A 13,648-nucleotide genomic window follows, 5' to 3' on the forward strand; every position below is an offset into this window, starting at 1 on the left:
TGATATTTATAGTGAATTTATAACAGAACTGTAATATCTAGACATTTTATAGTTTGCCAATGTGAATCATAATTCGCACACACACCCTAGTGTATGTTGTCTGTCTCATTACACTTCACGGCAAAAACAATGATTCTGTTAAATGCTACGACAAATGAGTAAAAACAAAATGCAAATATTAAAATTAAAACAGATTAAAGTTATAGGAACAATATCAGGCCATTACCTTGTTCGAGGAAAGTATCCATCAATATCCACAAAACTGTTCCAAATGATGTGTCTTTTATCAGTTTAATATACGAAAAAGTGATAAATCTTTTCAGGTATTGGTGTAAAGTCTCATTGGTCACCCAAGATAGCACACCTGGCAACTAATTGCATAATGTCCGCCTTTCTTTGAAAACAGTAATTTAGTTAGCCAATAATGGGCAATCAATCAATGTATTGCCGGTTAATCCTTTGAAAGAAGGACGTTGTTTTTATGCAGACACCGACACGACAGAGTGTATTCAGTATAGATTAGTAAATCTACATACATAAACACTACCTTTTGACAATTCCGCTGTGTAAGATAAAAGTAATTAATCAATCAGCGTGTTATCGGTTAATCCTTTGATCGATGTTTATAATGTTGAATATTTACTCCAGACACAAGAAATGCCAAATGGGAACCTTTGTCTGGTAATCTAAGTGTGTTACCACTAATTATACCTGTTATAAATTCATTAACTGACCATCAAGTGAATGATGACAAATAACATGTGTAGTTTATACCACCTAACACGGGTCACAACAAGGGAGTATTAATTGCTGTATTGCATGTGAAAACTTATGGGCCGACACTGTTTTGAGAATACAAACAGATTTTTACATGACATGATTAAATATCGAGGTAAAAAAACACAGAAATGGGATCAATTTGGATCAGTCATTATACAAATAGGGCCTAACGACACCAATCGAATTTGACAGAATCGTCTATGAAAACAAGTTTTAACTCGGAAACTAGGCAAAGCAGGAGACAAAATTAAATGACAGTAGATTGTGAGAACATATAGCTTTCATTTTCCACAACAATTGTCACGATTTCAGGTTTATACAAGCCTGTAAACAAGATAATTTACCCCCTAAAATGTAGATGAATTCTGCATCGGCCCTCAAAGCTATTCCTCATATGACGTCACAGAGATGCGCCGCTCTGATTGGTTGAAATTTCGTTCGCGGGTGAGAATTGTGCACTGTTGTCAAAAAGGTCGATTTAAGTCAATTAAAGGTCGAAATGAGTAGTTTTAATGACGGGGTTTCATTTATAACGATGCCAGTTAGTGATTTATGTATTTGTACCCCCTAGGGTTTATGTGATCTTTAACAGATATTTCACACTTTCACATATCAACTACATAAGTTGTAGAGATAAATGAGAAAATACAGTTTTTTTCTATTTCCAACAGTACTTTAGTTCTCATACTATTCTAAAATAAAATCCTCAGAGGTTTACCACATCCTCTGCCCAGTCAGCTGCCCTGTGCCCATTCAGCTGTCCATAAACATTTGAGCAGAAACTAGTATCCTGCTGCTCAGAGGCTTTTGCTACATATGCAAGGCTCGAAACTAGAGTTTGAACATAACACCAGAAATCCCATGTGAAGAAATACATACAAGATTACGTATATATATATATATACATACAAGATTTATTCTTGTTATTACACTGTCTGGTTATCAATAGTGTTCATAGTTATTTGGCCTTGTGTTTTTAATCTGTTATTTCACTATTGTTTACCGGTACATTTTTTGCTTGAAACAACTTTTGATAACAGAGAATGGATACATGTAAGGTAAATGCCATACTTTTACTAAGTGTTAACATAATTTGTTTTGTAATAGAAAAAGCAAGGCTGCAGAAGCCTCAATGTTCACTGGTCAAATGGCCTCTTTGCCTAGATATATATGTACCAAAATGGTTGTAATATGTAACAGGTTTGGAATATAAAAATCAAAATATAAAAAATAATAATTCAGTGGTGGAATATGCTTTCTAGTGAAATAACAGATCCTTCTGAACTTAGGTGTTTTTTGATTGAACCATTGGTAGATAAGGAGAAATGTGGTTACAGCTTATTTGTAGTTCAGGCTTTGTTTATGAGAAAATGTACATGGTAATCTCTGCTTATAAAACAATGCCTAGCATAGCAGGAAATATAAATTGTAAATCATCATGGCTCAAATTTTTCATGGTTGTTAGTGATGGTAATAGTGCATAAAAGGCCGTTATAAGTTATAGCATGGTGATGATGTGTATACAGGGTTTTATGCGTCCCTTGTTAGGTTTTATCCACTGAGCCGAATCATAATGCTACTACAAATTTATCTAAATGAATGTTTAAATCTCTCATTATGTTAATATAGCATTCAAACAAACTGAAATTCAATCATATATTTCACTAACATGGTACCGACTAGTCAATCCGAACCACTGGTTCACGGTTCACTGTCGTGGATGCATGCTTTTCCCGTGGGACAGGGTATAAATGATTTATTCTCCCCTCGCAAAGATTATACCCTGCTTGGGCGGTGTACGACCGTGCACCGGGCATACATGGTAATTTGTTCAAGGTCATGTGAACCAATCAGAGATGGACATTCTCATATGAGGTAGGATAAATATTATTGTGTGTTAATGTATATATATGTGTGTGTGAAATTATAAATACTGAAAGTTACATTGCTTAATTTATGCAGAGACACTATAATCAGCTCCGAGAAGAGTTGGCAAAAATGAAGCCTCCAAGTGAATTTGAAGATGAAGATGAAGAGTGCATTGACCCTCAGGGCAAGCATTACTCCACAGACATGGCAGCCGCAGCAGCAGCAGCAGCATCTAGTAACCAGAGTCCAGCAGTGGACCACTTGAGCCCAGGCCCATCTGCTGGCTCTGCCTTCACCGCACCAGCAGCAGCTTCCATGCTGCTGGATCCACTTGGCATTGGCCAGGAGTTACCAGACTGCTAGCAACACCTTCATTCAAAATGTGCCAAAAGTCAAGTCAAAGCTGTATATATCTGGTCTGGAACTTATGTCTTATGGCTGTGATATGTGCAGGATTCCGTACAGGACTATATCAGGGAAAAAACAAACCTTGCTTACAGAAACTACTGCTGGCTTTGTGGTTGTAACAAATGAGTCATAAAGGCATACAAATATCTTTTCACAACCATTCTGTAACTTGACAGTTAATGTACTGAAACATTTGGAACTGTTTAACAGAAATGGAACAGTTTCTGCTTTTATAGCTCAGGGTTATCCTAATTAGTGTGGTAGTATGTGCTTTTTTAGACATATTAATTTGATTTGTTGTTACATTTAACATACTGTTAAAACATGACCAAGAATGTAAATATTGTGTGTGTGCATTTAGTGACAAATATGTTGAGTGCATAGTTGTTACTATGTTATGTGTGAATGATTGAATGAATATAATCTAAGTATATACTTTGTACATTTATTGTATCCTTCAGACAAATGTTAAGTATCAAACCACATTTGCTGAAGTGGTACAAGGAGGTAAATGGCAGCTTGACATTCTTTTCTTTTATTTCTACTGTGTTCATTTGTTGTTTTCAACATTTTCTGACCCTGAGTGTACATACTGTGTTTACTAGATGTTGTTACTATACAACCAGATAATTCCCTTTACAGAGATATCCAAAAGTCAACCATAATAATACAGAAACATTAGGATAGTGGTAGCCGGAATCAGATTAGGTAGGACTATGTGAGCTAGTAAAAGTCTTTCCATAAGGGAGCCATACATGTGTTATTAGCAGCTCTTTTAAACTGGACTGCATATAGCTTTTGCTGGAATATGACTGCCTTTGTTAATGACAGCTACTCAAAGATAGTTAACCTAAAAATTATTCTATTTTTCCAAATAGCCCGTGGGAATTCCTTTGCATAGGTCAAGGAGGTTTATGCCGTTAATATTAAATATACATTGTCTCAAACTAAGCTCTGTCATGGTTTGGTTTTTATAAGATGGATGTCGTAATTTTATTTTAGGAAAGTGTTAAGAGCTGTCTTTTTTAAACAAATGCAGTAAGTTTGAGGTTGCAATATTGAAAATTCTTACTCAAAAGCTTCTGGTTACAATGCATAAAACACCTTCAAATGTCTCTCAAACGTCAGTGTCATCTTTGAGGTTACTGTGAAACATGGTTGTATCTTGATTGGCAGATCTTAAGTGGTTGTTATGATCTGACAGAACATGGTGGTACATTAAAATGCTTTGATGAAATGGTGGTGATGGGGGATGTTTCTGTTTTTGCAAGCAAATGCAAATACTGAGTTCATGTCTGTGATCACATTCTTCAGGTTCATAGGATTATGTCGAAGACCAAATAAACAAAAGATGAAAATACTACCAACTTGTATATCAGTCCTGTGTCTTGAGGTCATTTCTTAACATGCCAAGATATTATCAATTTTAAAAACAATTAGTGTATTGTGTATTATTATTGTCACCCTCAAGCTTATGCATGTTCTGTGTATATTTACAGGGCAAAAAATATGTAAACCAGTCATAAAAATCTGCTTTTCTCCCCCATCCATTTATACTTCTGATTAATTGCACCATTAATACATAACAATTGTAAGAAATGTTTGGGCTATTTCAGCTTAATTATATTGATGGATTGTGTTGTTGATGCGATGTAGTGTTATATGATCAAACGTGTTGGAAGACCTTCCTGTACAAATTGTAAAGTCTGTACAGCATGTAAATAAACATAAGGCTAAAATGTCAAATAAATTAATTTTAAATGATTTTCATTGCATTGTGCTCATACCTAAACTTTAAACACAACAGCTTATCCTACATAAGGCCAGAATGAATGGCTGCTGCTAAAGTCCCTATGATACAACACAAGAGTTTTCTCCAGAGTGGTACTGTAGGGACTTGTTGCAGCCAATTAATTGAGTCCTAGCAGCCTCCAGGCTCAAGAATCTCAGCCTTGCTGCAGAGATCCATATGAAGCTTCAATCATCTGGTGATTACTCAGCCAGATCACCATCACAAGGTTAGAATATCTGGTCTCCTATAATTATACAAACAAACATCTCATTTCATTCAATACTTTATTATACAAGGGTTTTAAGTTGTAAATTTAATTAATAAATGTTAAACTTATCCTATCGCACGGATTGTACCCGCTCTCTTATGATTGACAGCTGAGCGGAAACGACCTGTAAACAAGGTTTTTGGCCTCTCTTGTACCATTCGCCCAACATGCTCCTCTGCTCTGGATCCTGGACATCCTCAGTCTCTGAAGCATGCAGCATGCCTTCTGGCTGACCATGTGTCACCCCATTTATTTGAGCGAAATGTTTGAGACGCTTGTTTCGCCTTTATGTAGACTAACCTGTATTTGTGTCCTATGAACCCATCGAAGTCTAATATTGACAGTCCAGTGGTGAGTGTGTTCCCAGTTAAGGCTCAATAAACAACACCATTCACAGATACATTTCCTCACCTATTTTTATAACCAGAGAATACTTGAGAAAACTTGAACTGGACAATAAGCAGAAGCACTACATCCATGTCTCCCAAACCAACTACCGACAACCATACCAGTTCTGCAATTCCTTCCAGTTTGGCTGTCTTTGCGGCAATTGTATTGGGTTCAGAAACCCATCCCAATTTCACCGAGCCATAAAGACCTTCGACGAATCCTACAGATGCGGCGATTCCCGCCTTGCTGTCGCCAGATATATCCAAGCGTTTATCAGGTATACTTCAACGAACCTCCCACATTCGGCGATGTTAAAATTTTCAAGTTTCATTTCAAGGTCATCTTACAGCTAGGCAATACTGCTATGACATCATCAGACCACCCATCATACTGTTCATGAACAACCAAAACATCTAACACAACTGGACTGACCAGTGGTTTCCTGGCCCCCAGACCTCAATCCTGACAGACATCTAATGGTGGTCATAATCAATAATGAATTTGTGTGACATTATTGACTTCTGGTTTTTTGTGACCAAGGTTTCAAAGACATTATTGATAGAAACGTATCATTATCTTGGCATTGATGAATTATACATTTCAACCATATGTAGATTGTACAGTAAGTTAATTCCTCCAGTATGCTCTTGGGTTGTGCTTGAAACGTATCAGGCAATGTTGGGAACAGAGGAAGCCCTCAATTGGGACAGAACTGACTCCTGGGCTGGCACTGTAAGTGTTGCTCACTAAGTGACGCAGATTGACATGACTGAAGTAACGAGAACTGCAGGTGAAACAGAAATTGCCACACCAGCACTGCCGGGCTGCAGCCAGGAAGTGGTACAGATGAGGGAACAAATCTTCCTCTGTGTAGGGGATCCTGAAACAACAGCAATTCATTACTTTCTCCCCACATCATTGGAATAGTGTTTGTCTGTGCATATTAGGGGTGAAATGGTATACAGCGGTATTTTACCTTCAGGTCGCTATACCATAATGCAATCCAAATATTTGTATTTTTAGTTTTCGACCGTCAGTTTATTAACATTTTCTAACATATCTAGAAATTGAATCATTTTGTCAGAATCTATGCATTTCCTTGCTGGACAGCCGCATGTTCGAGAGTTCGAGTTCAAGTCGTCTACTTGCAAGACAGCAACTGCAGATACCAGATCAGTAGCTGAGTTCTGTTTCTTTTTCAGTTATTTCAAATCAGATGAACAGCGGAACATTTATAAGTTCTTGCAAAGTCAACTGTATCATAAAGACATGCCATCAGCAGAGTACTTACAATGTTTGTTGTAATGCAACACACCACATTATAGTGTGGGTAAATACTGCCATCTGAAAACTTATGATGTCATAAAACGATCTTCCTCGATTTCATTTTAACTGTTTACAGTAACATTGGAGAAAACGTGTGTGAAATGGCATCACCTCATTCTATACACGTACCACTTCCGCTTACCATGTTCTTGAGGGTCCGCTTTTCGTGACTACCGTGATAGCACCAATTTCACATTATTCTCAGCAATCATGATTTCAGCCTTGTCATCCATGGACCCCCAGACCTACGTTGACTCATTGAAGTCATATTTCACAACTAATTGCCAACATTTTGTCTTTACAATCTAAGTGGCACTTACAAGGGGAAGTCAACGGTGACTTGTCAAAGTGCTGAGCCTATGTTAATTATTATGTTAAATATGTTCGTAGAAAACATGCATTATACTAATACGATTGCAATATAGGTTATCTCTGTTAAAATAACTGCTTGAGATATAAATTATTCTGGTGATAGTTAAATATGATCCCAAAAATTTCTATTCTATCATATTTAACTGAATCACCGGTAGATCGGAGCAAAAGGTGTACACAGCTGATTGTTAATCAACAAAGTTGGAAATAGCAGTGAGCATAACAGGAACAACTTCATTATCATGTCTAGAGATATATGATTGCAAGTTTCCTATATACATATCTATTTTCATTTAATAATAGCAGTTCTGTTATGTGGAAAATACGATTTTACTTGGCCATTATTCCGTGTTAGGTATAGAGTATAACACTGGAGGTCATCCATGAACCCCAAGACCTGCGTTATGACTAAGTATGGGTATGGATCTGTGGCATGCCCATCAGATCTGAGCTCATCTCATTACAAGCTATATCAGAACAATGAACATTAAAATGACCAATAAAAAGAGAAAGCAGCCTTCCCAAGCTAAAACATATTTGTTTAAAAAAGAGAATTACTTTTCAGAGTGAACTTTGAAAGATAATTTGAATGAGTCTGAAAACTGAATGAAAGAAAATTCTGGAATATGCCAAGATTGTGTAGTAGTACTTCCCAAAGACTGTGAATAGTCTCTAAATGTTTAACAGACTGAAATGAGATAGACAATGATTTACAACAATGACAATGATCAGTTATGTCGACTGTAACTGTCCTATGACTACTGTGTTGTGTTAATTTGATTTTTAAAACTTTATGATTTCCTAATTGAAAGTGACCGCCTCTGTGGTTCGATCCCCGGCTGCGTCATACCAAAAGACGTTAAAATATGGTATTTGTTGGTCCCTGCCTGGCGCTCGGCATTAATGGGCACAACAAGGACTGGTCAGCTCGGAGTCAGTATAATGTGTCTGAGTGAGGTATTCATGCTTCACTGCGGCATGGTATCTCAGTGGGCTAGCACTATAAAACCAGCTTAAGTCTGGGCTAGTACAAGCAGCCGCACATACACATACACACACACATGCACGTCATCATAGGAGCGAAATATTCTCAAGCACGATGTTAAACCCAATTTCACCACACCAAATTGAAAGTTGAAGGTTAACACAAAAATTGATATGTGCAGAGTTAAGTAACCACACAAGTTCAATTAAATAAAGTGGATTAAATATATCCTACAATAGTAAAAAATATGTGGCTGCAATAACAATAAACTTTTGATGGGCACATCTATTAATTGATGTCACTTACAATAATCAATATACAGTATTCACAGCCACAATTTGTATTCACCGCTTCAATTTCAGATTAATTGATATGTTACCTACCAAACAACATCAATTATTCAGAAATATATGGTATGTGTTATGAGTTGTAGCATCATCACGATGGGGATATGTGGTTTATGCAATCCACATTTGGTTTTATACCACAATCCAGAGAAGCATAAAACCCATAATGGCTGCAAAAATCACACATACCCTTCGTGATACTCCGACGACAAATTTATCTTGAGATATATCAATCGGCCTTCGTAAATGATTGAAAATTTATACAAAATTGCTGTTTGATTGACTTACAAACAATGTCAGCCTTTTGAGAATTATTATCCCATTGAGAAATCCATTTGCCGCCCTTTTTCTTTGTGGTGCTCAATCATTTTTCCCACCCAGAAAGAAAGGTATACTGAAGTCATCAACAAAGGTGAAGTAATTTCAAATGGCTAAAATTGTACAGATATTTCAACCCTAACAAATCCTATAGGATATAAAGTCCATGCTATGTTACAGACCTGTATTTTCTGATGGCTCTTGCCACACACTCCAGCAATGTGGGGAACACCAGTTGCTCCTCGCCTGTCACACCTTCTACACTCAGGTCAAATGGATTGTCTGAGACATCAAGATTTTCAAGTCGAAGTTGTGAAAATCCTGCTGGTAGGACCTCTATCTTATTCTGTGCAATGGCCAGTTCTTTCAAGTTGGTAAGCTTGCCAATAGTTGGTGGCAGCGAGTCAAAACCGTTGTTATTAAGTCTGAGACAGACCAGTTTGTGGAGTTCACATATCTGAAGGGGAATGGTTGTTATGTGGTTGTTGCGAACATCCAACACAGCAATGGTCTCACACAACTGGCTCTTCCACAGACCAGAAGGTAATTCTGACAGTTGGTTGTCAGTGAGTATAAGTGTGCTCACGCAGTTGAGTCTACCCCAGTCATCTGGGAGGGATGTAAGAGAATTCCGGCTCAAGTCAAGTGTGTGTAATCTGGAGAGATGCAGGATACGAGGATCAAGGCGCTTCATGCCACAAGAGTGGACAGCAAGCACCTCCAGACTGGCAGGGAATCGACTGGTCACTGGGTATTCCTTCCTGGACATCACAGTCAGCTCTGTCTTTGGTTTCTCCACCTGTTTAGTGGATGCTGGAGCCAGTGATGACAACGTGACTCTCTCCAAATCCCGACCCTGAGCTCCTGCTCGCACAAGTGTCAGCAAACTCTTTAGTTGTAAGGGGTCGGCCTGTAAAAAACATAATACCGGTAATACTAAACAGTAGGCTTTCAACAGGATTAAGACTCTTACAGATAATACAGTCAATGGCTATAAACAATTAATAATCCATAATGTATTAAATCATTAGATTTGTACTGTTTCTTTACTCCGCATTATGCTCATAATCTAGACTAAAATCCAAATTTATTCAACAAATGATTTGGCGAATTGATAGAGTGATTTGAAAACTCCTATGTTTGTATTCCAAATACTTAAGGTGGAAGAGTGAGAGAGTTTGTTTGCCATATTTCTGGAATATTGCTGTAAAAGGACACATGAAATGGGCTTCACACATTGTACCCATGACAGGAATCGAACCCGGGTCTTCAACATGACGGGCTCATGCTTTAGCCACTAGGCTACCCGACTGATGGAAGAGTGTAGATAATGATAAATTAGATAATCATACTTCAAACAATGTTTATCGAACATGCGCTGCATAGCCACTTCATATCAAGAGAGGATGCAGTGGTTTAGGCAACACAGAAATGTATGAGTGAGTGAATGAATATAGTTTTACGCTGCTTTTAGCAATATTCCAGCAACATCACAGTGGGGGACAACAGAAATGGGCTTCATACATTGTAACCATGTGGGGAACCGAACCCGGTGTAACAGGCCAGAGTATACCCCTGTCCCAGACTATACCCGGGGTATAATCTGGGCTAGCCTAGTTTATACCCCGGGGTATATTCTGGACTAGGCCCTAGCACGCAAGCACGCAAGCCCAGATTATAGCCCTACAGAAAACAAGTTATTAAGGATAATACTATAATTTAATTGTACTTCTCACACAATTAAACACTGGTTACAACATTGAAATGGTCCGATACATTTTCCAGGTACAAAGCATAATCAGTCTGGGTTTTCAAGCTGAAGCTGGCAAGGTATGTCGGCCATTCCATTGACTGACCAACTGCACTGTAAATATAAATGTCACATCTTAACAGACTTGCTGTTGACATAACTTCTGCATCTCCAGATACCATCTCGTGAAATTCCTAAATTAGTGATGTACTCATTCACAGTTTGGTTCAGGAAATGTTTTAGTTCATCATTAATGTAGTTTTCTTTCTGGCGATCCTGTGTATTGGAGATATTATCGGAAACAGTGGAACAGATGCCTTTGCGTAGATCGAGGATGGTTTCCAGCACTTCTGGGCATGCCATGTTGGGTGCTGTAGCTGTGCCGTCATTCCCCTCGGTCGGTTTCAGGTCTATCGGTAGCTTGGCTGGGCAACCGTACATCACCTCGAAAGATGTGCATTTCGTCGAAGCATGGACTGAAGTGTGTTATGCAAACAAGACGCCAGGAATGCATTGGTCCCTTCGGCGTGACGAGCAAATGCTTTTACCACTAGGCCACCCCACCGCCGACAGAAATATACGAATGGATGTAAAAAAAATATATACTGTGTCCCAAGGATGCACCATGCTATTATAGTACAATACTGTTGATAAGAACTAAAAGGTTTATACACCATATCATTACTTTGTAGGACTCTTATATTTTCGTATGTCATTGCCATAAATAATTATAATAATAATAATGCACTTGTATAGCACCTAATTTCCAACCGGTGGCTGCTCAGTGGTACTTCACAAGGTTAAAAAAAGAATAAAATGAACAGAGTTATTGGTTGAAGAGATGGGTTTTCAAGTCACGGCGGAATGACTGGACAGAGTCCGCAGATTTAATATATGTTGGTAGGCTGTTCCACAAAGTTGGAGCCACAACAGAAAAAGCCTGGCTAGCTAACTTTGTCCTCGTAAAAAGGGTACACAGAGCTGGAGTTGACCAGATGAGCGGAGTCTACGGGCAGGGAGATAGGGAGTGAGGAGGACCTTACGATAGGTTGGAGCAGTGTCACAGTGGAGGGCAGAAAAGCAGATAGTCAGGATCTTGAAGGATATACGCTGTTTGATGGGTAGCAGGTGCAGTTCTCTGAGAATTGGAGTGATGCGTTCATGTAGTCGAGTGCGGGTTATGAGGCGGGCTGCTATGTTCTGAACTCTCTGGAGATGTGAGATAATGCCGGATCCAGAGAGAATTTGGTATGAAAAAGTTTACATTTTCAACAGACATTTTCTACATTGTCAGCTATCCATAAAAAAGTAATGGTTTCTCACTGCACAAAGCCAGGAGCTCACGTCTTTCCAGCATCAAATTTCTAGATTAGATGGTCTCAAATCAGTGAGCCATTGAGATTATTTCTCAAGTTCTGGACATAGTAATCTTTAATTTGACAAAATAGCTATTGTTTTGACAATTTCTGCATAACCAAGACCTCTATTACATCACTGCCAGAACACACCAGAGGAACTGGTGCACTATAGTTAACAGTGGGACTGTGGGAACCAAATAAACCCTAAAGCCCTTCAATATAGCAATAAACTTTGTAGCTGAATCACCCCAAAAGACTAATTCTGAAGGATGACATGGTCATAAAAGAATGCACAATTTCCGATGAATTGTCGTTAAATTTGTATCCCATTTCCATACTGATGTCATGAGATGACCCATTTAAATTACTTTCAGGTATGATGACATTACTCCCTTCCTTGACTTTATTCAGACAGACAGAAATTTTATTCAGTAATAGTTCACTGGCCCAAAATGCATTCATAGATATGATGAGAAGTAACATGCGTTTTACAGAAAAACATCAGAATCTCTGTTTTTAAGCACAAGATTGGTACTCATCCCTACATAATACAACCAGGTGTTCTAATCATATTCTTTTCAAGTCCCTCCTAACTGTTGAAACGTACCTCAGTTTAGATATTGCCCTGTATTTAAGAAATTGTTTAACAAGATTTAGATGTGGTAATTTTAAACTTAGTTCTGAGACCGGTAGATATAACAATGTCCCTTATGATTCAAGATTCTGTCCCTTTTGCCAAAACATTAATCTTAATTTAATTGAAGATGAAATACATGTTTTACTTTATTGTAAAGCCTACCTAGATATAAGGAATAAGTTTCTGGATAAATATTTGAAACAGAGCTTTGTCAACAAAATGCCTTCAACAAACTTCAAATGTCATAAATAATTTATGCCTATTTTTATATGATGTTGGGAAAATAAAAAATGAAACCATCAGTATCTCCAATATCCTGAGAAATCCAAACAAAGCCAAACCCAAATCTAAATAAAATATTCTTGATATGAGATGCCCATGTCGTGCATCCAGATTCATCCTAAGACTTTAACATTAAATAAAACAGATGAGGTAATCTATAACTTGGAAGAGTTAAAAGTCTAGGCCAATATTTAACTGCCCTTGACATAGTAAGTTGAAGAGAGAATCTGACACATTCACCAATAGGGATGCCACGATACATCGATGCATCAATACTTTTTCTAAAACAATACAATTATCGATACATTCAAAAATGTAAATTGGTAGTTAGTTTTGAAAGTATCGGTTTAAATATGTTTATGTATCGTTTACATTTTGCAATTGTATCATGTTTTTTGATGTTATGAGAGTTATAAATCATTATTTTTCATGCACAAAGATGGGAAATTAGAACTTTTTAATCTCTGAGAATAAAAAATGTTGATCTTTTCATGGACAATTATAAAATATGAAATATTGATGTTCAAAATGTAACTAGATTTACGCAATAATGCCATGAAAATAAGTATCCTGATACGTATCAAATCGTGCCATGGGTATCGTGATAAGTATCGATTCATGAAACTTATGTATCGTGACATCCTTATTCACCAAGAACCATATTGTTGCATGTATTTTACCAACTTTTAAGAAATATTTTCATATTTTTATCTGGATTTGTTCAATGATTTTACAATGGGTAACACCCAAAATTTCTGAACCTTAA

At 37.5% G+C, this 13,648-nt stretch overlaps 2 protein-coding genes across 3 annotated transcripts in view; one reads left to right on the forward strand and one right to left on the reverse strand.

Annotated features, from left to right (window-relative positions):
• The window catches only part of LOC124286617 (baculoviral IAP repeat-containing protein 6-like), a 242,018-nt gene extending 237,196 nt beyond the window's left edge, over positions 1-4,822 (forward strand). Inside the window, 1 exon segment of the mRNA XM_046722998.1 lies at positions 2,743-4,822. Coding sequence (XP_046578954.1) covers positions 2,743-3,012 — 270 coding nt within the window. The 3' untranslated portion in view covers positions 3,013-4,822.
• A 297-nt stretch (positions 4,823-5,119) lies between these two features.
• The window catches only part of LOC124286621 (leucine-rich repeat protein 1-like), an 81,776-nt gene continuing 73,247 nt past the window's right edge, over positions 5,120-13,648 (reverse strand). For both annotated transcript variants that reach the window (XM_046723004.1, XM_046723005.1), the window contains exons 4-5: positions 9,038-9,765; positions 5,120-6,387 (exon numbers count right to left, since the gene is read on the reverse strand). In XM_046723004.1, coding sequence (XP_046578960.1) covers positions 6,135-6,387; positions 9,038-9,765 — 981 coding nt within the window. In that variant the 3' untranslated portion in view covers positions 5,120-6,134. The remainder of the gene's footprint in view (positions 6,388-9,037; positions 9,766-13,648) is intronic.

This window comes from Haliotis rubra, unplaced genomic scaffold (genome assembly GCF_003918875.1).
Source record: "Haliotis rubra isolate DU_JTF1 unplaced genomic scaffold, ASM391887v1 Scf388, whole genome shotgun sequence".
NCBI classification, from domain to species: domain Eukaryota; kingdom Metazoa; phylum Mollusca; class Gastropoda; order Lepetellida; family Haliotidae; genus Haliotis; species Haliotis rubra.